The following is a 26,108-nucleotide window of genomic DNA, read 5'->3' as shown; positions in this document are numbered from 1 at the left end:
CTTCATTCGAAAACCTCTTGTTTACCTTATCCACTGGAGCTTCTATTTTATAGCGCAGTGTGTTTCCCGATGGAAGCGAGCGCTCTCCCCTGGGATTCTAGACCAAAGGAAAGGAGAGCCAGCCAGTCAATTGTTCTCGTTATATCTCTCCTCGTTCATGGATGGATCATCGCGACGATCGTGAACCATGAAAATTCCTCTTCTCTCTCCTCTCTCGCTCTCAATATATATGTATATATGTATATGCTCTTTAGATTCTCCTGCTGAAACTGTAGAAATATCTTGCCAATGGAAAAAAAAAAACTGTATGCTAACATTATCCCGACAAAGAATCTGCTTTATTTGCACCAGCAGCGCATTATCGAGGGGCGAAAGTGTTGAGATGGTGGAGTATAGCAGGGATGAGATGCTTCTCTCTCTCTCTCTCTCTCTCTCTCTCTCTCTCTCTCTCTCTCTCTCTCTCTGAAAACACTCGCGCGAGGCTCTCGGCTCTCGGCACTCCCCGAAAACCGCTGGCGCGTCTTTCGTTCCCTAGCAACAACCGCGCACCATCCGAGCCCATTCACCATCAGCCCACAATTTTCAAGGAACGACGACGCCACCCTGCGTACCCGGAAAACTTGTGTTTCTCCCCCCGACCGGAGATTCCATAATAAGCCCGAAGCACTATAGGCTTGCGTTTCTCCTTCAACCTCCACCTAATCCGCCCGCCAAATCTTTCACCAAAGCAATTTTTCCTCCCACAACCGATCTACTCGTTCGCGCGCAATTTACTCGCTATATATATATATATATATATAGTGCGTTATTGTTTTCCCGCCTTTTTTGTGAGTTTTCTGTAAATCGGTAAACTTTCGCGTCATAAGAGGATTATGCACTGATCAACATGCGAAAAATTGTGATAATTCGTAAATTATTAGTCGATATTCTGCAAACTTGAAAATGTGCAATTTACTCGGTATATGTAGTGCGTTATAGTTTTCCCGCCTTTTTTATAAGATTTCTGTAAATCGATAAACTCGTGCATCGTACGACGATGATGCACTCAAGTACATGAGAGGAGTTGCAATAGTCGTTAAATTATTGATCCAAGTCTGTCGCCAACTTGAAAACGCCCAATTTAGTCGCTATATAGTGAATTATTATTTACCCGCCTTTTTTTTAGTAAAATTTCTGTAAATCGATAAATCCGTACACCGTACGACGGTGACGCACTGTTGAACATGGTACAAGTTCCAATAGTCGTTAAATTATTGATCGATCTCTGTTGCCAACTTGAGAACGCCCAATTTACTCACTCTGCTGAGTGAGGCATTCAAGACTGCTCGTAACACGGACGTAAGAACAAATGCATCTTCGAATAGAGCTACGTAATAAATATATCCTTTACCTTTTCAAGAATTTAAAAAAAAAACTCCTTCCTATTTAAATTCAGAAAAACCTGAAAAAATTGATATTCTTCATAATCACAACTAAACAATCAACTTTTTATATTCTAATTCCGAAACATCTCAATTAACCTCCCACCCTCTCTCTCTCTCTCTCTCTCTCTATACAGTTTGAGATTATAGGGTGACAACCCGAAAAATTTGAAAAGATGAGAGAATTTTAAGAAAAAAATTCAAATACAACTTTTTAATATGATTAATATTTACAGAGTTACATAACAATTTGTTTGGGCGAAGGGCCAGTATAAATTTTTATTCAGCTCGGAAAATATTAACAATATGAAGAAATTTCATTAAAATTTTTTATAGGAGTAATAATAAGGAAGAAATACGTCTAATAACTTTTTACTATATTATTGACATTTTTCCAGTTATTGAACAAAATGTTTGGATCTAAATTGGCTTCTCAGATAAACTACATAAATTGTTATATAACTCGTTGAAAATGAACAATATCAAAAAATGTATAGAATACCTTTTTGAAGATATTGTAATTTGCAACAAAAAACTCATACGAAATTTTTTCGTATTATTAATATTTATTGAGTAACACAACAGTATATGTAGTCCAAACATATTGTTAAGTAATTCGATAAGTGTAAATGATACGAAAAAATTTCGTATGAGTTTTTTATTGCCAATTACAAAATCTTTAAAAAGCTATTCTATAGATTTTTTGAAATTGTTCATTTTTAACGAGTTACATAACAATTTATGTAGTTTATCTGAGTAGCCAATTTAGATCCAAACATTTTGTTCTATAACTGGAAAAATGTCAATAATATAGTAAAAAGTTATTAGACTTATTTCTTCCTTATTATTACTTCTATAAACAATTTTAATGAATTTTCTTCATATTGTTAATATTTTCCGAGCTGTATAAAAATTTATACTGGCCCTTCGCCCAAACAAATTGTTATGTAACTCTGTAAATATTAATCATATTAAAAAGTTGTATTTGAATTTTTTTCTTAAAATTCTCTCCTCTTTTCAAATTTTTCGGGTTGTCACCCTATATTCTCTAACCCTGTATATATATATATATATATATAGTACACAATAATTGCCCCAACTTACACAATTTCCGTAAATGAATAAACACGTTGAATCGCACGACAATGATGCATCAATGAACAGAACATCTTGGAGAGGAATTGCAGTAGTCCATAAATTATTGATCCATATCCTGCCAACTTGAAAATTATGGAGGTTTCGCTACACATCCAGTGAAACGACGCGACAAAAGCCGCTGCATGCAGCTGTGATCGATACAAATGTATTTCTTACAGCTCACGAGTCTGCCATCCGATTTCTGTTATATCCACGTGTAAAAAAAGAAAAAAACACTGGAATTCTCTAGAAAATATAACGAAGGACTTTAGGGACAGGCATAACACGGAATGTTGCGGGACGCGCGAGTGATAAGTAATTACGTGTGTATATACACGCACCTACTCTCCGCTGTCCTTCGCGTCCTGTGTGCAGTATAATACACTCTATATATATATATGTATACTGTGCACTCCATGTAGCCGGATCCATAAATCCTATCGGCTTTACTGCGCCCGGCTAAATACGCTGCAATTAACTCTCCTGCACTTTATGTAGACTCTCCAAAATAGTTAACCTTTTTATACCACTCTATTTCCCCCCCAATGAACGTTAAAGAACTCGACGATCAAATTATACGCTACATTCTTTTTAATTCTCCGACTCCTCGATAATCCCGAACGTCTTTCAAAAGTGCTACCAAAGCTTCTCTTTTTTCCTCATCTTCCTCTTCATCTTCTTCGGTTCCGCAGTGACCTTCCATTTGCCGCAAGTGCACCGATATATTTTCGCACGGTGGAGAACACTGTACCGTTCCGCACGATCACGCTTGATATTTCATAAATGTCAGACAGAGGTTAGTTAGTCGCGGAGATTAAATCTCGGCTTGATCCGCGCAAGCGATTATCCGCAAAATATTTGTCGAGGTCCGTTTCAATAATCCGTGCAATCTGTTATTGCGCGGACTGCAAAGAGAGGAGCTCGGTGGAAAAATTCGCGAGATATGAAAGTGTTTTTCCGAAAAAAAAAAAAAAAAAAAAAAAAAAAAAACTGACAAAGCAAAAAAATACAGGCAAACGAACAGAAATAAAAAATAACACGCAACTGCGCGATGTCTTGCCTCGGTGAACTTGGGATATTCGCCAGTATTGAAATTGATTTGGCGTGCCCGGTTTCATTTGCCAGGTGGCTTTGTTCGTTTAGCCGGAAGGCAGGAAATTTTGCTCCCGAGCGTTCCGAATCGACGATCGATCGTCCGTTTTTTAATCGATGCGAACGTCTTGAGAAGAATATGTATATATATGTACAGGGTGTTTTGCGTAAGACGTCCCGGGAGCATGGATACAAAACGACGCGTATCTCTTTAATTATAAGAGATGTTCAGTTTGTGTATAGGACCTTTTTGAAAGCAAATAACAAGAGGTTTCAAAATGGTCCCACGAAAAAATTGAATATCTCTTATATATAGTTATAGAGATACGCGTCGTTTTGTATCCATGCCTGAGACGTCTTGCGCAAAACACCCTGTAAATACAGGGTGAGGCCCTTAAGCCGTCCCAGAACATGGATACAAAATAACGCGTTTCACTCTATAAATACAAAAAATACCCCATTTTTCCATAGGACACTTCAAATCTTCTTGTTATTTACTCTCAAGAAAAACGTACTAAAAAAGTGAATATCTCCATAGTTAAAACACACGCGTTATTTCGTATCAAATTTTTGATCCGGTTCAAGTAACCTCACCCTGTATAGAACATTGCAAAATAATCTAAAAAAAAAACTCGAAATATCATGTATTTACCAGTATACACATATATACACCATAGAGATACTATCTCAACGCTAATGGTTATGGCCTGTTTAATTATATTTACAGTCCATCGGCGCATGCAGATATCAATTATAAAGGATATCGATATGATCGACGCGACGGCATAAATATGTAAGGCCATTAATTACAGGCTACGAGGAGGGGGAGAGGATTGCGAATACATTACACGTGACGTAAGAAGATGCTTGGCTGCGATACAGCATTTGCGAAAACCTGAAATGAAAGTGCATCTGCATCTGGCGAACGCATATATATGCTCGATATGGATGCAATTGCGATGTAACAGCATCAGCAGCGAATTACGTGCACGATACACTTCTGTTCGCGGAGGCTCGACGATATGCACTCTTGGCTCCGACCGGTTTGCGGGAGCAGCCATAGATTTCGCGTTCTCCTTCTCTTTCTGGCGCCACGCTATGTATCCCCCCTCTCCTTCATCCTTTTGTATCGTCCGTCAAACGCACCCAATCTTCCTTTGCTTTTTACTTGCCGGAGCCAATATCGTCCGATCCCCCTCTCGCTGCACGCGTTCTTCGTCAAATTTATTTAACTCGACTCGACTCTCGTGAAACGCGCCCGTAAGCATCGGTTTATCACTCGATAAATCTATATATACGGTATCTCTTAATCATAATTGTACGTTATATATATATGACGTAACTGGATATTCCATCAGAGCCTGTCCCAAGCAACATTGTCGAGTCTCACCTTTCTCCTTTGATTCTCTTTTCGAAAGTTGCGCCATCGCAGCGGGCAATTATTGACATTCGATTGAGAATCCAGTGAATTTGGCTTTAAACGAAACTATCGAAAGTTCGGAGGCTGCTGTGTCGAGAGGAGGGTGGTATAAGTGTAGTGGAAATCGATCTGACTGCGGTCTCGCGTAAAAACGTTGCATTCGTTTTGTTGCACGAGTGAAAGAGCAAAGTCGAGGTAATTAAATTTGTTCCAAGGGGTCAAGTATGAAAATATTCGGGTCGACGTTAGGATTTCTTGCTGAAACCCCTAACCTTGATCCTTAACATTAATCTCGAGGTCTTCATCTACTATATATATATATATATATATATATATATGCAGGGATTCTTGTCCAAAAAGTTTTACGATTTTAAAGAAACCTCGCAGCAGGATTTAGCCTCTGATGAACCGTTAAAAGCTATATATATATATATATATATTCTTTCCGAATGTTTTTTCGTCGTTCTACGCCATTTATGAATTTCCAGCTCGCCGAGCGAGGAGAAGAGTCTCCCGCTTATTCCCTAAAAGCGTTGCGCGTCTTCGGGCGCCGCGCACTCCGGACGAAAGCTCAAATACATTTATCGATCCCGAGGAATTTCAATAAGCCTGTGTATTGTCTTTGCAGCAGAGCTCCGACAGTTTTCTCCCCCACGGAGCATAAGTAAGCGAATTTCTTAAGACTCTTAATTGAAAACACAAACTTTTTTCGATTCCACCGGAAACGCGACGATCGCTCGACGACGATAAAAAATGACTTATAACTGTATTACGAAATGCCTCGTGGAGTTTAATCAGCGATTCGAATTTATCATAGCAACGAGAAAGAAAAATCCGCGGCAAACGCTTTTCACCGAATAACGAGAACGATTTCTCGCGAATCTTTCAGCCGGGCTCTCTTCGAAAGAACGATGAAAAAAGGGAAAATAAAAAGAGACGGATACCGCACACAATAAGTTGAGTAATGAATAATGGATAAATCGAATTAAAATCATAGTAATAAATTAAACATGAACGGAGCGATATTCCGGATAACAGATTGCATCGGTGCGTTTTAAAGGATGCGCTACGGCGAGATCGCGCGGCATATAGCTGAATAAATTCGTCGTCGTATTTACATGTGAAAAAGCTAATTAGCAAGTGGCCAAGATGGCGGCACTTTTCAATGGGAGAAAAGCGGACGTGAAATCGCGGCGATTCGCTGGAAAAAGTTGCGGGCTCGTTGGTATCGAACATCGGGGAAATTGAGGAAACGGCCAGCCTCTCTATACTATATATATATATATATATATATTGCACAGGAATTCATTAGCAGACTGATATGGGACCGAGTCGGCAACTGGCGAGAAAATACGCGTGGAAATTCGAAACAGTGAAATATTTAATAATTTGTAGAGAAACACGCGTCTTCGGGTGCATGCGAGATTCGTCGATCGTACACCGTTCTTCATCAACGGTAGCCGAGCGCGAGTCTTGATTCTCTGGGAAATTTCGGAAGGAGAGTGCCGATAGTTCGCAGCTTCCGTACAGAAACTGCGCGAATTTCCATTTAATCAGGACTCGCAGGAGCTTCGTGCAGCTTCGTCTTAAAGAGAGAGAGAGAGAGAGAGAGAGGGCTCTCTCTCAATTAATTATGATACTCATTGAAATCCAGGCTTATCCGCTTGTAATCCAATTTGGCTGGCGTGAATCCGACGCTCGAAGGACGCCTGACAATAGGGGGGGGGGATAAAAAACAAGAAGAGGCAATAGGGAATATTTGGCTCACGCTGATAAGAGGCGAGTGGGCGGGAAAATGCATTCCGCCCTAGTCTGCTCCGTTCTCCTGATATCCCCGTCCGTCCGTCCGTCCGTCGATCCGTATGTACGTCGTGGAACCGAAAGATTTATCTATCCCCTCTCCCACTCATAAATCCAGTCGCGTTCGAGCCTGTCTCGATAAGTAGGCATCCTATCTCTCTCTCTCTCTCTCTCTCTCTCGCTCGCTCGCTAGGTGCTTTTCTTTCTCCGAACCTTCCAAACTTATTTCCTCTCCCCCCCCCCCCCCTCTTTACCCATGGCTCACCGTGATCGTCGACGCACGCGCACCTTCCAACCGCGAACGCGTCGACAACTTTTTCCTCTACTCCTCCCCCCATGCCACCCGCTCATATTTTATAGATCCCTCTCTCGTGTTGCGCGATAGACGCGTCGAAAGTATCATCAATAATTTTCAGCAACTCAACCGGCAAACTTAGCTCGAGAAACAACTTCAACGAAACAATGTGTCTTGCTGTTCAACCTGCTCACTTTCTGAATTATAAAATCGCTTTGGGTGAATGGGAGCTCCTTGATGAAAACCTTGTTCCAACGATTTATCATTTTAAATGGTGTTTTTTGGTTGGATTTTTTATTGAAATTTTGGTTTTGTACGATAGAGTGCTTTCATTAATGACATACGCTTGTTTGTGTTCTCCAGCAAAAATTGTATTGTTAAATCTGTTATTCCATTTGCAAAACTGAAATTCTTCTACGGATAATCTAAGAATTTGGAGAAAAAAATAGCGAAGCCTCAAACAGACCTTCGAGGATCATTTATAAAAAATAATTTTTTAGAGTAATTCCTAGCGATGAGAATATTTTCTACAGATTCGATTAATTTCGAATAGTATTTTTGTTGTATTTTTAGCGAAACAATTTCAGTATTGTACAGTAGAGTCCTTTCATTAATAACGCATCGAGTTATTTGTGTATCGTAAAAGAAAATGCTACTATTAAATCTATAATTCTATTTGCAAAGTGAAATTCTTCCATAAAAGAGAAATTACGAAATATTTCTAAAAAAGAATATCGAAGGTTGAAAGAGACCTTGGAGAAAATTGAAATCGCTTAAATCGTTACTGCAGACAAACGCTTTAAATTCTCCTATGAAAAAGAATGTTGAAAAATAATTGCTTGATGAAAACCTTGTTCTAGGGATTTTTCATTTCAAACAACGCATTAAATTGTTATAGAAATTTCAGAGTATTGCATAATACTATATAGAGTTCTTTTATCGCAAGCGTGTCCAGCTCTTTGTGCATCTAACGAGCGCGAGACTATTAAGTGTCTCTCGTGTAAACGCTTTTCTAGCGTTTTCAAGCACACACAGTGCGACCTACTTTTTCTACTCTCGCGCCTTAAAAAAGACCTCTCTATTTTATTTATCTCCGCGTATACCGTATAATCACCTATTAGAACGCTTTTTGCCTTGCTACAATGATTCTTTCTCACCGAGCACAATGTGGATCATCCGCCGAAACTAAAAGCTTTAACGTTTTGCTTCTGCGCTGGCTGGCCGATGCACCGAGCGATAAACAAATTACAGGATTCTTTCGCAAAACGTGTAACGAGTTATTGGGAAATGGGACAGGAAGGGAAGAATGGACGTTTTTTCCAGTTATCGAACGAACGACCCATTGATTGGCCAACTCTCACTCGCATTACGTATATATATATATATATATATATATATATGTGTGTACACAGAGTGTCTCGTATGAAACAAGCCAATCGAACAGAGCACAAGATTCATGTGATATATATAGATATAGAAAAATTCGAAAAATTTTTGTTCTAAGAATTGTTCGATTCGAGAGGACACTGCATGGATCACGGGTTTGACCTTGACGATTAATTTGAAGGTCGCGTGAAATTGATTTTTAGTTGCTTTAATGTCATTTTCTATTTTTTTTTTTTTTTTTTTTGGCGGATTCTCGTAACTCATCTCTCAAGGGCTTTCGAAAATCTGGTAAAACTTTTTGTTACATCCAGTCAATTACGAGATATTTCGGTTTAAATTTTATGTAACATTGTGTTTCGTTGAATCAGTGTGCGCCACCGCAACACGCACACATTCATAGTCACTCACCGACGTACACTTTCCAATGGATAATTATCTCGGGAGAGACTGTGAATGAAATGAAAAAATTATAGTCTTCGAAATCTCTTGAAATAAGCTACACGAATATACAGTAAAAAGTGGAGAATTTTCCACTTAAAGAACGTAAAATTATACCGAAAAGCAGACACGAGTATTATGATTATAGTTTTGCGTTAAACAGTCAAAATGCATTTAATATTTTCTCAGTGAACAAGCTATTTTCTGTGTCACAGGGACACTCTTTATATACACTTATACAAAAGGTATAAAAGAAACAAGAAGATTATCCGAGTCTCCTTCTCTCCAATTCATCCAACATTTCCTACAACCTTCGTTTCGTCATTCGCTATAGCTATTAAACAGAAACTCGATTAACTTTTGCTGCGCAACCGGTTTTGAAAATGAATATATTCTTGCGCTCTTTACTGTTGAAAAGGATAAATGAAGTTGAAAAAATTATAACGTCTTTGAAATATCTTGAAGTAATCCACGAGAATATACAATAAAATATATAGAATTTTTCAGTTAAGAAATTAAAAACTATTAACTATTTTGTATTTCACAGGGACACTCTATATACATCTATATATAGTAAAAGGAACGGGAAAAATTTCCTAGTCTCTTCCGTTCCAATTCATCCACCCTTTCCTACAACCTTCGTTTCGTCATTCGCAAGCTATTAAACAGAAAAACTCGATTAACTTTTGATGTGCAACCGGTCTTGAAAATAAATATATTCTTGCGCTCTTTACTCTGGAGAAGGGTAAATAAAGTTGTATAAAAGTATAGAACGTTTCACTTAGGAAACTAAAAATTATAAACAATTTTCTATTTCACAGGAACATCCTGTACACACCAATATAAATATACAAAAGTACACGGCAAAAGAAACGGGAAAATTTCCCAAGTCTCCTCCATTCCGATTCGCACCCCCTCTTTCCCATTACAACCTTCGTTTCGTCATTCGCAAGCTATTAAACAGAAACTCGATTAACTTTTGATGCGCAGCAGGCTTCGAAAACAAATCTATAACCTTCCTCACTCCTCGACCCTCGAAATCACCGAACGACAAGAAACTCCACGGAAGTATCCTAAAAAAATCATTCCACCGCGCGCATCGAACGATTTACCGCCGAATCCGTGCATAAAAGCCTAAAGAGATTTCGCTTGATAGAGGCAATAATTCGGCGCGGAATGCGGGAGAACGGCAAAGGAGAAAAAATCAGCTTTACGCGCGTCGTAACTCTAGACGTTTCAGCAATTACACCGTTGCCGCTGCGTTTATTCGTCGGATCCATTGTGCTTTGTAACAAGTTGTTAGAAAAGAAGCAAAAATACCACACAAAAAAAAAACAAAAAATAATAATAATAAGAACAGTCAACTCTGCAACACCCGAGAGTTCAATTAGCGCTGGCGTTAATTTGTTGCATGAGTTTAATGCCGGTGGCGACGCGAGGAGAAAAAATTGCCACCGGAGCCTGGATTATTTCTTTAAGCGCGCTCGGCAATTAAGCGATCGATCGATGATTTGCCTGTATAGAGTGGTGGTGGGGGGGGGGGGGGGGGGGTGGTGATCGTTAGTCGCCGTGAATTATTCTCCCTCCGTAACACGAATAGTCCTGTCCGGTCTGCGTGTACGATGATCGAGTGGCGCGATTATCGATCGTTCCGACAGCCTATAGGAGCCCGTTCACTGATTGTATAATGATTTTCCTCTGTCATCCTAAAATAAAGGTCCTCGCAGCACGCGTGTACCCGTAAAGTCCCGCGTTAGCCACTGCTATATGTATATATATATATGATTGTTCAGCGTATAATTCCGTATATAGTGTCTATATATATATATATATATATATATGCACACGTTTAAAGCACCGCGTGCATCTGACGTAGAAACACGAGTCACGGTGAACCTAGCCAGTAAAACACAAAAGCATTTAGTTTTTTTCCTACTTGCGATTTTACACTCTGATTCCATGTGGAGTGCACCGGGAGTGGAACTCTCGTTTATAGTGTGTACACACACACAAACTTTTCTCTCTCTCTCTCTCTCTCTCTCTCTCTCTCTCTCTCTCTCTTTGAAACGAGTATTTATAAGACGAGCAAGCTATTATTAACTTCTTTCGCAATTCGTCAATTAAACAAACGAGTCTTATAGTCGCGCAAGAGACTGCTTTTCCAATAGCGAGCGCCCCGCACGATTAGCTTTCCATTATACGAAACAAAACAGGCCATTGTGTGCGAGGCGGATAACGACGAGGAAAGAAGAAAAAATGAGTTTACGGCTCCCACGAGTGTACGCTAATTTAAAGAGTCGAGCCGAGTTTAGCATCGATATTAGCATTTTTCCGTCGAGGAAACCGCGCGGTTATCTCGCGTGTACCGCTTTGTACTTTCGATGATATATATATAGGATATGATTTAAGTGATTATTTTTCTGTGAGATACGCGCGACAAACCGGTGGAATATTTATTGGATTAGATAAAAAATTACCTATGAATAGAAGAAGAAGAATTGGATGGGGGGGAGGGGGGGGGGGGGAGATCGAGAAAATATTAATGGAAAAATATGGCGACTTTACGACGCACACACGTAAACACACAAGGCAGCAGGAGAGATCCCGTTGCGTCGCGTGCGTCAACGCAAAACCCACGGAGAACGGATTACGTGCTTACGGGCCTCCGTTGTCGCTGGATTAATTAATTTAATTAAGGCTAATTTCCTTTGGCAGAGGCGAAAACACACTTCGCATTCGAGCTTCCACTTTTTACCCCTCTTCCTAACTCATCCCCGTTTATTCAAAAACCTCGCGCTAGTCTACTGTTTTCCGAGGAAAATATTCTTCCGATTCCGGGGAAAACTAACGAAAATTTCAGGGAAACAAAGCTGGAAGTAAAACGTTTAACCACCTTCAGTTTTTCTGGTAGTATTAGAAGGGGGAGGGGGGGGGGGGGGGTACGAGCAAGAGTTATAAATTCGAGCGGTGCTTCGAACACCGACGGATATTGTACCCTGCGACTGTACCTACGTAGGGGGGGGGGGGGGAGGGGCGTGAAATTATCAGAGGTTTTCCGGCCATATATATATATATATATAGCTGCGAAATCTGCGGGAAAATTGAATTTTAAAGGGAAAGATTCCATGCAACTGCGCGCGTAGGCCGAGGAATCTCCGATCAGCATGTACGCGGACCGGTGATGCGTTTACACTCGCGCCAATACTCTCTCGGCCGCGTACGTGGCGCGGCCTAATCTGTGCGAAAGGGCTAATCTGTAATCGCTAATTACATCGTGTTAAATCTGACGTATTCGGCCTGGCTGCCTGCGCGCTCGTCCTTTCGCCCGAGACCGAAACTCGACGTTATCCGCACGGTAAACGTCGCGCTATGATTAGTGCCCTCGATATCTCTCATCGCGTCCGCTTCTCGCTCGTGCTGTGTACGATTTATGTGTGTGTGTGTGGTCTTATCCGCTCTCCGCGGTCAATTAAATGCGCGTGTCACGTCGATCAGTGGAGAAGCAAAAAAACAAACGAAAGATATCCAACATCTTCCAACCGTTCAATACCAACTTTCTACTACCTGTCCGGATGACCAGCTCCATTCGATGATCGATCACTTCTAGTAGTCCATTCCGCTCTGGAAATATCCTCTCGTGGAACGCTCTTGTAAAGGAAACACTTGCCTACTTATATATATGTATATGCACTCGATTCACTTTGTTTTGTTTGAATGTACAGCTGCTTTTCTCGAGCGTTTTGAATTGTTAAGTTTTGTGTTGTAGTATACTTGTTTTTTTGAATTTTGGGGTTGTTGATTTTTGATGGAATCGAAGAAATTGTCTTGGGATGGAATTTTGTTTGTTGGAATTGAGGAATTTTTAGGTGAATTTGGATCGTGGGGGTTTTTGTTGGTTAAACCGGTGCGAGTGGCTTATGTCAGAGTTAGTGATATATTTTAGTAAGGTTTGTATTTTCAATTGACTTGAAGAAATGATTTTGGAATGAATTTTAATTTGTTGAAATTATGGAACTTTAATTTCTGAGAGTGCGTTATACTTTCTGGAAAATGATTGGTTTTTGGGAATAGAGGTAAGAGCGTGTGAATATAAGATATATATGCTGATGTAAGTGTTCTATCAGCTTTACTGACACATCTTATCAAGGTCTGTGTTTTCAATAGACTCCAAGAAATGATTTTGGAATAAATTCTAATTTCTTGAAATTATGGAACTTTAATTTACAAGAGTGCGTTATACTTTCTGGAAAATGATTGGTTCTTGAGAATAGAGGCAAAAGCGTGTGAATATAAAATATATGCACTCATGTAAGTGTTTTATCAGCTTCACCAATACATTTGATCAAAGTGTAAATTTTCACTGGGCAAAAGAAATCCTCTCGAAGTAAACTACAATCGATTGAAATTATTGAACGAGTGCAGTAAGAAGAGTGCGTTATACTTTCTGAAAGATGATTGATTTTCAGAAATAGAAGTAAGAACGTGCATACGCTGACGTGTTTCATCAGCTTCACCAACACATTTTATCAGGGTGTAAATTTTCATTGGCCAACAAAAAATCCTCTCGAAGTAAATTACAATCAATTGAAATGATCAAAAGAACAGTTACAAGAATGCGTGAGACTTTCTGAAAATTAATTGATTTTCAAGAATAGAAGAGCGTGCATACACTGATGTTTCATCAGCTTCACCAACACGTTTTATCAAGGTGCAAATTTTCACTGTTATTAAAAAAGAATCCTCTCCAGGTAAATTACAATCAGTTGAAATTATTAAAAGAACAGTTAGAAAAGTACGTTAGACTTTCTGAAAACTGATTGGTTTTCAGGAACAGAGGCAAGAGCGTGCGAATATAGAATATAGGCTGACGTAAGTGGCGTACGAGCCTACTACACGAGAGAGTCGGTATAATTTAGCATGGGTCATGGGATCTCGCACAGCATACGCGGTTCTTGCGAGCGAGTAGCGAGCAAAGTAGCTTGGCTGGCAGTCGCCAACTCGGTTACACAGTCCGCATAAATAATATCGAGGCACGTCGGGCTTAGAGTCATTAAATGCGGGGTAGCTGTATCTCGTAATGCTACGTAATATGACTGAAATGGGAAATGAGTAATGGGGTCAGGCGTGCAGTGGTATAAGCAGTATAGCGAGGAAATTCACTATTACGAAGGTATAATCCCTTCCTAATGACGCGCCTCGTTTTTAGCTTTAATATAGCTGACACCATGCAGACATATAGCCGGAGTAACCGACCTTTGTACTCGAGCCGCGTAGTCTCGAATATTTTCAGCACAGCGACCTCTCCTCTATATATATATATATATATATCGCTGTGGACGAAAAGGCGTTTAGTCTAATCTCAGCTCGCTAATAACATTTACCCCGTTTTGTGTTGCAGAGGTTGCGGCGGCGCAAAACGATCAGCAACAATCTCCAGATCTCTTTGCTCATCCTGGCTGGATTGGTGGGCCTGAACGAAGCTGTGAATTTCTGCCCCAATGGATGCAGCTGCGACGACGAAACCCTCGTGGTTTCCTGCGTCGGTGCTAATCTCGACGTCATACCGATAGCGCTGAATCCTAGCATCACACGGATAGTCCTGAAGGACAATAAAATCAAAATCATCGACGCCGCCATGCACTTTTACGAGGCACTCAAGAACGTCGATCTCTCGAACAATCACATCTACAACATTCCTAACGACAGCTTCAAGGACCAGAAACAACTGGAGGAATTGCATCTCAAGCACAACAAGATTTCCGCTTTGACCGAAACGACCTTCTTCGGCCTGAGTTCTTTGACGGTGTTGAACCTGCGGGACAATTACCTGGAGGTGCTGAAGAACAAATTCTTCTCGCCTCTGAGGAAACTTCAGGAACTGGACCTCGGTCAGAACCGTATATCGGAGGTTGAGGAGGGTGCGTTCGAGAAGCTGACGAGCCTCAGGGTCCTCTTCTTGGACGACAATCAGCTGAAGACCGTGCCTTCGGCAGCTTTGGTGCCGCTGAGCTCCCTGGCCGAACTTCACGTGGGTTGGAACTCCTTTGCCAGCTTGAGCGACGACGCCTTCAAAGGGCTGGAGCAACTGGCGGTGCTGGACGTGATGGGCGCTGGATTGGAGACCATTTCTGACGGAGGCTTTCGCGGTTTGAACGCCCTGCGGAGCCTCAGATTGGGCGGCAACAAACTCAGAGAAGTGCCGACCAAGCAATTGGCTGTTCTGCCCAGACTCGAGGAACTCACCCTGGGACAAAACTTCTTCACCGTGCTGAGCTCCGGCGCCTTCCAGGGTCTCTCCAAGCTGAAGAAACTCGACATTTCCGGTGCCAAATCTCTGGTCAAGGTGGAACGCGGAGCCTTCTCCGACAACACCAACCTCGAGACCCTGGTCCTCAACAGCAACAAGAGACTCGCCATTATGGAGGAGGGTTGCCTAGGTGGCTTGCCCAATCTCAGGCATTTCATGCTGAGGGACAATGCCTTCACCCACTTCTCAGAGTCCCTGATCGCCTGGAACGAGCTCAGACGCCTGGACCTCAGCGAGAATCCTTTGCTCTGCGACTGCAACATCTTCTGGCTGTCGGAAGTATTGGTAGCGAGGAACTCGAGCCCCGTGATCTGCGCGGAGCCAGCCGAGCTCAAAGGGAAACCGATCAAAGGCATCACGTCCGACGAATTGGGTTGCGCCTTCTCGGATCCGCGAAAGCAAGCTCTATTAGCGACTTTGTGCGCGGCTGGATTAGCCCTATTCACGGCCCTCGCCCTGATCCTCTATTACAGGTGTCGCAGAAGAGTGAGGGACGCTCTGAAGGACTACAAGTGGAAGAATCGCGCCATCTCGAGGAAGGAACACGAGTACCAGAAGACCTTCTCCGACGACGAGTACATAGTCCGTTCCGCCCACGCGCATCATCATCATCATCATCATCACCAGAATCCCGCGCAGCCGCCGTCGGCTCCGCCCAATCTCCAGCCTCCTCCTCCTCTTCATCATCATCATCTTCAGCAACAACAACAACAGCATCAACAGTTCCAACAGCAACAATTGCAGCAACAATCCACCGGCATCAAGCCTATACCCGTTACGGAACTGTAGCTAGAGCTTCGGGCAGCGAGCCCAGGTAACGGCGGAGTGTGGTTCCTGCCCCACAGCAACACCACCCTCGCCGAGGGCTTCACCTACATCGCCGGAGAGACGGCGCGGCAAATGCGTCGTCCGGGCACGCTGCCCAACTCGAGCTCTTCCTCATCATCGTCCGGACACCGGGCCGGAGGCGTCGTCATGAGCGACGCCACTTCCGGTGGACCCGACACCGTTACCAGCAGGTTCCACTACTCCAACCACTCTCTTCGTCGTGGTAACACCAGCACCTCCACCGCTCAACCGCCTCTTCCTCCGCGCGACAACGACACCTGCGTCGACAGGATCCAGAACGGTGTACCTGGCCATCACAGTCATCATCATTATCATCAGCAGCAGCACACTCCTCCTCCCTTACCGTCCAGGCACAGTCCATCCTGCGCTCAGTCCAGCAACAACTACCCGACTCTGCCCATGAACGGACACCCCTCCTCTCATCACTATCATCATTACACTCGGGAACGGGACAAGGACAGGACGTCGGGCAGACAACGCGAGCGCGACCAGCACCGGGCCGAGAGTCACCGCGACAACCACATGGAGATGGAGCTGAGGGACAGTTTGGATATGATGGGTGCGGGCATCGGTACTTACCGCGCATAAGGGCCACCATGACCGGAGCTGAAGACTGAACGAGCGGATGGAGCCCGCGGGCACGGGCCAGCCAAATACGTTGTGGGACGAGAGCAACCAACAGCCGAAAAATTACCGATCGACCATGCACGCACAGCGGCCGACTGCGGGAAGATTTGCTTGGGAACCAAGTTCGATAGTGGATCGCTCTACGACGCGCTTATCTCCGGGAATCTCTCTACGAATTGGCCGAGTGAAAATAAGGAACTATTCGCGTAACGAGTGTGATGGGAGACGGGCGGGATGAGAGCTGCGTTGAAATGCATGGAATCTCGAGCTTCTCTCCAGAGATCCTACGATTCCCGATGGCTGTAGATATATACATGTGTGTATAAGAGTTCCAACTGCCAGAATCTTCGGCGAGAATCGAGCGTCTCGCTTGTATTATTATTAAGAGCGTTATGGGATGTTAGAGGGACGATGAACTATCCAATCGTATATGGGCCTGCAATTATGATATAAAGACAGTATTTATATATATATATATATATATATATATAGTATATGATATATCTATTCTAAACGGTCGAATTATTTTCTAAATAAGAACACCAACGAGGCGATATACTATATATATAGTCGAGCTAGGTCTGCCTCGCGTCCTCGATTTTCCTATAATTAACGTGAAATACAATTGGTCGAATGGAACATTTGTCCGTTGCGAGTGACTGAATTTTAGCGGTTTTATCTACTCGCGTGGGAGTCTCTCAAGTGGAGGAGCAGGGCGAGGGGTACGGGAGAAAAACCATTTGTCTTTTGAGCGATACCGGGATAGTAAGCGGTCGAGGAAAACTATCAAAATGTTAATGTTACACGAGATAGCGGTAGATCACGTAAGATGAAAAGCAGACCATTTTTCAATGGACGTAAAGCTCTCGCTTTGCTGATTATTTATAAGAGCGAGAGAGAGAGAGAGAGAGAGAATTGTTCGCGAGAGGAGTTTCCATCTTTTGAGATTATTACGCGTATCTTAATTAGCTTAACAGGACGCTCCAAGGGTGCGGCCGCGCTTAGGTTAACACGGTTTTCAGCCTCGATGGTCGTTAAAGGTGAAATCTAAATGCGAACTGTATAAGAGTGGGGTGGGGAGGAGGGGGGAGGGGGAGAGAAAAAGAGGGGAGGAGCGCAAGGATCGCTGAACGTGCTGGAACGATGTACTTTACGGAACGAGATTATTTTTCCGCCTGAGTGTACTCTGTGGAATTCCACGGTCACCCTGGCTGAGAAAGGTGACTGCACCTTGAATCGACTCCGGGCACGATACCACCGCTGGGCGTGGAGTAGCGGAATTTCACTTCTATAATATCCACGGTCACAGGGACGATACAAAGTTTTAGTCGGATGGTATCAGTGTTAAAAAGTCGTTACAGGATGCTCTGCACACGACGTGGAAAAATTACTTCGACGCTGCATTCTCTTCTTCCAAATCCCCCCCCCCCCCTCCTCCTCTTTCTCTCTCTCTCTCTCAAAAAACAACTACGTCGTGCACCGAGCGCAGCTTTTACACCTTGTACCAGAAGTAAAAAGAGAACGATTGTTCATCGAGTGTCTCTGCCAGAGAGAGAGAGAGAGAGAGAGAGAGAGAGAGAAGACGACTGCTCCAAATTTCGGCCTGATTTAATAATCATGTATTTTTCATAGCATCCTCGAGCCACTCGAAATGCAAATTTAACGATCGCGTTGCATGCAGTGTACGGCGCGGACGCTCTAAACAGCCAGCCATCATTTTGTCGGTAATTTCGAGAGCAATCCTACCCGGAGCAAGGGCTACTTAATCGAACGAAAAATAAAGCATTGTTTCCTCCTCGTTGTTTACCTCGATCCGACGCTGTATTAGTTTTAACGATTTTTTCTACTCTCTTTTTTTTCTATGCAATTTTCCATGCGTATATGTGTATATATATATAGTCTTCGATACATTCCACGCCGATCAGATTGCGGTACAGTTTACGCTTCTGTACGATATACGGCGAAAGAGCTAAATTATGTATACCCTCGGTGTTCAAGAGATATGGTTTGTAGTAGCAATTTACCGAAAATAATTTCACCGCGATCAAAGCGCGTGCTCTATCACGCACGAAAGAACTAGGCTAAATATAATAATATACTGTGCGATGTTCAAAGCGTCTTTAACATCTATCACTTCAAGATATTGAATGTACTTACCACTACTACTCGTGTATCTCTTATCGAAATAATATGTCCAGATATTTTAACCTAAGAGGACCATATTTGTCCAAGTAAAATAAAAAGCGAAAAAAATGGAAAATTTCTAAAGCTGCGACGGATTCGATGTACTCGCATGTGCAAGATTGATTCCGACCGAAATGGCTTCGATCCTGCGACGTACCGTGAAAAAGAGGAGAAACTGATTGCACTTGGAGATACATAAAACGTACCACTACTACGAATCCTCCATTTCATCTCTCGATACAGTTTTTTCTTCTGCTGTGTACAGCGCGCGCGGTAAGAACGACGAATAAACGTGAGAGATACCAACAGCGACATCTGTATACAAATGCGTTATTTTTGCCCAACTCCGCGAGTGTTTATCCTCGTTTCTCGGAAGCACATTCTTTCTCCTTATTTTAATCTCATTGGAAGGAGTCGTAATAGGATGTCTTTGATTACATAACCTATAAATGTCGGGGTCAAGTATCAGAGAGAGGAGAGAGAGCAGAGAGAGAGAGTATTATCCCATAACGGTAGAACGAGCAAATGTATATTTTACGATATGACGGTCGTACTAAAAATCATAATACAACGTATCGTATTGCTAGTCAACCGACACGTTAAGATAACAGCAAGGAGGAGTCTGAGCAAGATAAGGTAAGAAGCAGAGTAACGGTCGAGTAAATTAATCGTCTCGAATATTAAATTATTGTACAAAAAATTTGAACGTCGATAGTTCGTAAGGCCTATGGTTTTATATAGAAATTTTGTTGATATATACGTCTAACGTATCGATTATATTCGCGCCTGATCCCGAGCGCCACCTCGTATCTATGCACGCACGACTTATTCACGTTTCTTCTGTCAATCGAAAATTGAAGTATCGCCTGCTTCAAAAAGGGAGAGAGAGAGAGAGAGCGCGCCAAGCCAAGAGAGTTTAGACTCGTGATACGACTTTTTTAAGACTCAAATTAGCGAGCAAACATCTTGCCTCGAGAGGAGAGAGCTTTTAATTTTACAGTCCATAATTCTTGATTATACAAGTCTTGTAACAGCGAAACTGCAAATTTACGCACTTACGTTGGGATTATATCGGATAACGCGCGATGATGCAAACAGAGTGAAAATTGCAATATTCGAATATTAGGATTATTAATGTTGACGGTAGCGCGCGTTCCGTTTAATTAACGTATATGTATTTTCCTATATATATATATATATATGTATATCGTGGAGAACACACGGTAGCTGTGTACCGAGAGGAGGAGATGAAGCATCGACGCGCGTTATCGTTGATTCCTTGGCAGGCGATGGACTTTCAATGTTTCGCGCACGATAGAGGAAAGGGTTAACGCGGCTCATGACAAATGCAAGCGAGCAAACCTCATTTAGCAGAAGGTTCAGCCGGAAAATGAGAGAAACACACTGTACATTTTCGTGTAAAGCATAGCGGAGCCTTATTGAGAAAGCAATATACATCCCTAAACTGCTTAAAGTATTTTCAAGCTGCTAATCTACTCGAGTGGTTATTTCATTCCTACGCTAGTTACGGTGTCTCGCCCACTTAAACCCAAGTTCTCTCTCTATATCTATATATATATATATACATAGTATGTAGCGTCTTTGTCAACTGGTTTGGGAACTTTGTTTTAAGTAGAAGAGATGCGTCCACGAATAACAGATTTCAAGCTGTGTTCATTTCATTGGTAATAAGAGGACGATGTTTGTTTACTTCTTCACGCGCCATCATCAACAAGTTTTATGATATTCCCCGAATATCTCGACGCTTGTCAGTTTTTACTAGCACAACCACCACACGGACCTTCCTGTAATAGAATGAATACACGTCTCTCTATATGCATAAGATAACGCGTAGCTTTAAAAGAAAGTACTATTTTTCTCTGCCTACAACGCAATAAAACTATAAATTGATCGATTTTACTGCCAGAATCAAATTATATTACATACCCGCAATAAAACACCTTTTCCTACCGACACTTTCCTATACCTCGCCTACGAGCACCTCAATGCTATTCTCAAACAATTCTTAAATCCCAGATATTTCCCCATACGTTACGACGCACTGCCCAGTTTATTCGTGAAATCAAGACGGAAATAGTCGTTACATCGTGGACATAATTCCCACTTTTTTTAACTCTCTTGTACATATATGTATTACTTCAAAAGTATGCGTTATAAAATAATTCCTCGCCTATACTCGAATTTCAGCCCCTTGTCGAATATTCATTATGTATTGTATTATACTATCTTATAGGGTCGAGTCCCGCTTTCGCGGCCTCTCCTTTTCGTTGTAACACGCGATCAATCTGTAAATATTTCGGGATGGGAAACGGGAGGAAAAAGAGGTTAGGTGCGGGCTGCGAAACTGCGACTCCGCTCGCTCAGAGTAGCTGCGCTCCGTACTTTGGCGCAAGGACGTAAGAGCGAAACTTGTAGACTCGTGGAATCCAAAAAGCGAAAAGACAGTGGCTTCCTGGAGTCATCGGGCCATAAAATAGGTCGCTAAACATAATAATATTATAGGAATATTTCAGCGTTATTTTGTACATAAACAACTTTATCAACGGATATTAAGAAGTCATCAATAAATCTATATATAATAAATCATGTTTCCTCATTTTTCCCTACCCTTGATCAAATATTTCTACATTACTGGGGAATACGAAATACAGAAATATAGAAGAGCTACACCATACATTCATTTATTAAATATCAATCAGTTTAAATACAATTTTCAGTTAATCGACATTGTTTATTTATTTATATACAAAATCACAAGCTTACAGACTACAGCTTTGGTACAAATAAACAATCTAGCAATGGGTAAGTGAATCTTCGGATTTTTCGGAATGTCTTCTAAATAGAAATCAATGATAATTGCCTTTCACACGTATTTCTATCGTCGAAACTCTTTTAGACGAACAATTTGATGAATAAAACCATTAAACATTTTACGCGCATGCACATTCATCTCTCGTTACTTTGGTTTCTCGTGAAATTCACATTCTCTTTCATAAATAGTTTCAATCTAATTTCCATTGTTGTTTAATTGAGACCGTGTTAAAGTAGGTGAATTTCAAAGGTAACAAATACGCGTTCATCGCACGCATTGCCTATAGCTTTAAACAGCAAATTGCAAAATAAAATATAAATTAATGCTTTTTTGATATTGCCATAGCAACACCGACTATTGTTGCAACACCAACCGCTAGACCTGCTGTAGCATAAGCTATACCAATAAGCCCCTCTGAAAAAAAAATTAAATTCAGTGCCAATTATTGCAAAAACAAAAAGACTTTTATTTCAATTGTAAATTTTGATACTATAGCAGTCTTAAGTCCTTGTTGAAAACAATGCAAACCTCAAATAGGCAATGAGCATTTGACGAATTAAATGCTTAACTTTTTTATATCGGTAGAGGATATAAATTATTATTAAAATTCATGGCTGCAAAACGCATAGCGTTTAAAACTAATTCTTGGTATGCTATTGTCAAAGTTGATAATACCAATAAATAAGTCTTTTCAGCTATACAAATGAAATGTAACTACTAATCATCCATGAGAATAAGAGAACTGTTAAAAATATAAAGCAATAAAGCATCTGTCTATGATTCTTAGACGAAGAGTTCATTGCAATTAAAAGAGAATGAGAGATGACGCTATGTTTACTAAAAAGCAACAAATTTTTAAATATAAAACCTTTTTCCAATTTCTTTTGTATAAGAGTTTCCAAATGTTGAACTTGTTGATTTCCTGGTTCAATTTGCAAGAATGCACGAACGTATTGTAAAGCTTTTCTGTATTCCTAAAAATAAAATAATTGTTTCAAACTTATGTATATTAATCAATTCACATAAAAAAAACAAATTATGTATTAATGATATTTTAGACAACATTACCTTAATTTTAGCATTTCCAATTGCTAGAAAGTATAATGCATCTCGTCTCTCTGTTTCTCCATGATTATTATAAAGATCTTCTAGCAACACAATGCCCTTTTTTATGTCTGCTGGATATCTACTTCTGACAAGACAATAAGCATATTCAAATTGTGCCTTTTGTGTGACGTTTGACTGTCGAAGTTGTTCGTGATATATTAATTCAAATTTCTGAAATAAAAAAATACTCATACGTATAAACATGCTGTAAAGATAATGTGATATTTCAATTGATCTACTAATCTGGAGAAGTTCCATCTAACATAGAAAATTAAATTAATTGATGCATAATCAGATCAAGATTGAGTCATACTGATTTCGTCACGCACGATAACGCTATACTTAACGTATTTCAGGATATGACACAATGGACAAATGTCAAAATTACCGGATTTCTAAAGTACTAATTTCATATTACTTGTACCAGTACCAACATATCTGACGTACAATCTACATCTTTAGTTTGATAAGAAAAATAACTTAAAAGGCTTTTTATCATTTAACATATATAGTAATAAACGTATTTAAAAACTTCCTTCGTAATTAAATCGAAATAACGATTATAACCTCAATTAGCAAGCAGGCATAGAAAATTTCTGCTCAGATGTTCGTACAACGAATGATTCAAACCTAACACGTTAAAAGTCCAACAATTTAATGCGTATTAACAAGAGATGATTGCTACAAATTAATATTATTAAATTATTACCTTTAAATCTTCAGGTGATACAACCTCTTCCAAGACATCCTCCATCTTTTAATACTTTGTTCGAACCAAGATCAGGCAAGAACTTTCGATGGATGGATTGGACGGCCATACAGGCTTTCTTATCTGGCTAAGCTTCACCTGAAATGATGGCGCCACCGTCTGAGGATTATTTCGCTTTACGTCATAAGCGATCTACCGCCTCATCTCTGTCTGATTCGAAATAGGCAGACTACGACGTACAATGGACTGGTGTATACTTAAATTTAAATAAAAATAAATATATATAAAAACCTCAAATTATATAAAACTGAGGCCATTGCATGAAACTAAAGTGGGTTAGTCAGCATCAGCATTATATTACTCACTATAGCCCGCAAAGTCCTTCGACCGAAGTGATATAGAAGAGAGACATGGGTGGTGTTCCGCGACACTGCCGACACCTTAGTGCTAAAGTACCTTTAGTTAGACATCGTCATAAATATCGCCTATTCCGATCCGCCGTCTACTGGTAAAAATCATCGTTACTTAATTGTTGGAATGATAAAATAATTTCATTATTGGTTACATAATAGATTTATATACACACACATGCTGCACTGCAATTAATATTACTTCAATATTGTTACCTTAATATGAATAAGAAAACTTTTTGAAATAAAATTTGTTATTCCAAGAACAATTGTCAAGCTTTAAACAAATTTTTATTGAAAAATGAATAATAAGATTGTTAAGAGCTGGAATATAATTCATTCAACTTTTTTGTTAATGTGTACAATGGAATACCCATCACCGTATAAAAATCACCATTTATTTTTTCAACCAAACAGCCACCTACACCTTGTACTCCATAGCCACCAGCTTTATCGCTAAAAGAAAGCCAAGCTATTATTTTAAGAGCACCTCTCTGAGGAGCTTGTATTTTTAATACCTAATAATATATAATTCAAACTATATACTAACAGAGGCTCTCCAGTATCTATATATGCATTTATCTGTTCTTTTGTAATATCCCCAAATTTAACTAGTGTCAATTCATGAAAAACTAATTCCGATAGAGGAGTTTTTAGGCAAACGCCAGTGTATACAATGTGCTCTTTGTTTGATAATCTAAAAACAAAAAGCTAATAGTCAATTTATATAGCAATTGAGTTTTCTTGCAATTGGTAAAAATCCCATACACATTGTACCTTGTTAAAATGTTAAAAGCATCCATTTTATCCTTAGGTTTTCCATAAATTTCATCTCCTAGAGTGACAAGTGTATCGGCTCCAATAATTAAATCTGCTTGTTTATGATTAAATTTTAATCTCTCAAAAACTTCTCTAACTTTGTATCGTGCCAAGTCTTCAACATAAACACCATGATTTACATATTCTGATCTGTCAAGTGTTTCATCGTATAGCGATGGTATGACTTCTGCATTTATTCCCTATAATGAAAACCAAATATAAATAATGATTAAATAAATAAACAGATACTAACATAAAATAATGTTCATAAATCATATAGAATACCAGTTTAGATATAATTTCACGTCTTCTCGGTGAACCACTAGCTAAAACCACTCTTATCCCTGCCAAGGACTGTTTTGTCGGTTCTAACATATCTATGTATATATAAAAGAATTGAAAAAAAAGGAAAAGCTTTTAAATAAATCAATGCACCTGAAAGGAGTTTGAAATCCACGATTATCTCACCACGTGTTAATTTACCTTACAGCATGCGCTTAAAAATGATGATCCATCTGGCAAAAGTCTTGATGGTAAGTTTATTTCCGAACGCATCTACTCACGTTAGACTGGAAGGTGTCGCTTCGGTAGCTATCTTAATACGCGCGCATTATTTAGCGCTCAATACAAACAGAAAAATGAGCAATTAATTCGTATTACAATTAAATTAGATTTTACCCCAAAATTGCAGCTTTGAAATTTGATATACGATAAATTGATCTACGACGATCATTCCAAGAGAAATGGATTCGACAAAACTACCATTAAAATGAATAAAAAAAGAAGTTGAAAGTTATCTTTCAAATGACTTACCTGTTTTTGCGCAGGAAGAGATTTTAAGTGAAACGTGTGCGCTAAATTTAATTTAGCCGTGGAAAAAACTAGAGAAACGAGTTTTTAAAGGTTCGCCGAGTTCTATGAGGACTCATCCGACGACTGACACTACTCGATGTGTTAACCAACAAGCTCGGTATATATATATATATATATATATATATATATAATAGCGTATATTCCTTTACAATGCTTTTAAATTGAAAACAAGTATACCTCTGAGAATATCGCGATGCTAAACAATGATAATAACAATAATAAGAACGGAGTTTGAATTTAGTTATATATTTCCATCGAAGTTCAAAAATATTAGAGCGGGAAGGTCTATTTTCCAGTCATAGAAGATTCTAATACATCGTAATCGGTAAATTACGTAAATGCCGCATGCCATGAACGAACCTAAAGGTCAGTCAGTCCGAGGTCTTACATAATCGCAAGGC

The 26,108-nt window shown here is 40.3% G+C and overlaps 4 protein-coding genes across 10 annotated transcripts in view; 2 read left to right on the top strand and 2 right to left on the bottom strand.

Moving 5' to 3' along the window:
- The window catches only part of LOC136782019 (carboxypeptidase N subunit 2-like), a 118,942-nt gene extending 102,857 nt beyond the window's left edge, over positions 1-16,085 (top strand). For both annotated transcript variants that reach the window (XM_066741139.1, XM_066741130.1), the window contains one exon: positions 14,388-16,085. In XM_066741139.1, the coding sequence (XP_066597236.1) occupies positions 14,388-16,085 (1,698 nt within the window). The remainder of the gene's footprint in view (positions 1-14,387) is intronic.
- LOC136782064 (uncharacterized) lies at positions 16,057-21,547 on the top strand. Its single transcript, XM_066741217.1, has one exon. It carries the CDS (start codon positions 16,197-16,199, stop codon positions 16,731-16,733), a length of 537 nt encoding a protein of 178 aa, XP_066597314.1. The 5' UTR covers positions 16,057-16,196; the 3' UTR covers positions 16,734-21,547.
- A 95-nt stretch (positions 21,548-21,642) lies between these two features.
- Positions 21,643-24,086, bottom strand: Fis1 (fission 1 protein). The gene is made up of 5 exons (XM_066741262.1): positions 23,971-24,086; positions 23,606-23,743; positions 22,858-23,067; positions 22,658-22,763; positions 21,643-22,203 (listed from the first exon to the last, which is right to left on the bottom strand). Exons 2-5 carry the CDS (start codon positions 23,648-23,650, stop codon positions 22,109-22,111), a joined length of 456 nt encoding a protein of 151 aa, XP_066597359.1. The 5' UTR covers positions 23,651-23,743; positions 23,971-24,086; the 3' UTR covers positions 21,643-22,108.
- On the bottom strand, positions 23,998-25,913 carry LOC136782027 (dTTP/UTP pyrophosphatase). Of its 6 annotated transcripts, none has more exons than XM_066741197.1 (5): positions 25,120-25,911; positions 24,793-25,034; positions 24,566-24,712; positions 24,441-24,471; positions 23,998-24,110 (listed from the first exon to the last, which is right to left on the bottom strand). In XM_066741197.1, the coding sequence occupies exons 1-5, from the start codon at positions 25,207-25,209 to the stop codon at positions 24,108-24,110; spliced, it is 513 nt and encodes a 170-aa protein (XP_066597294.1). In that variant the 5' UTR covers positions 25,210-25,911; the 3' UTR covers positions 23,998-24,107. The 6 variants fall into 6 exon arrangements, with proteins under 6 accessions (XP_066597294.1, XP_066597250.1, XP_066597286.1 ...); XM_066741153.1 differs by having other exon boundaries at positions 24,003-24,107; positions 24,232-24,471; XM_066741189.1 differs by having other exon boundaries at positions 24,057-24,107; positions 25,120-25,912.
- Positions 25,914-26,108: the final 195 nt, after the last annotated feature.

Source organism: Prorops nasuta, unplaced genomic scaffold (assembly GCF_024137725.1).
Source record: "Prorops nasuta isolate Cenicafe-Biocafe unplaced genomic scaffold, Cenicafe_Pnas_1.2 PNAS00002, whole genome shotgun sequence".
NCBI lineage: Eukaryota > Metazoa > Arthropoda > Insecta > Hymenoptera > Bethylidae > Prorops > Prorops nasuta.
The sequence above is the reverse complement of the archived record's forward strand: the minus strand, read 5'-3'. Positions and strand labels throughout refer to the sequence as shown.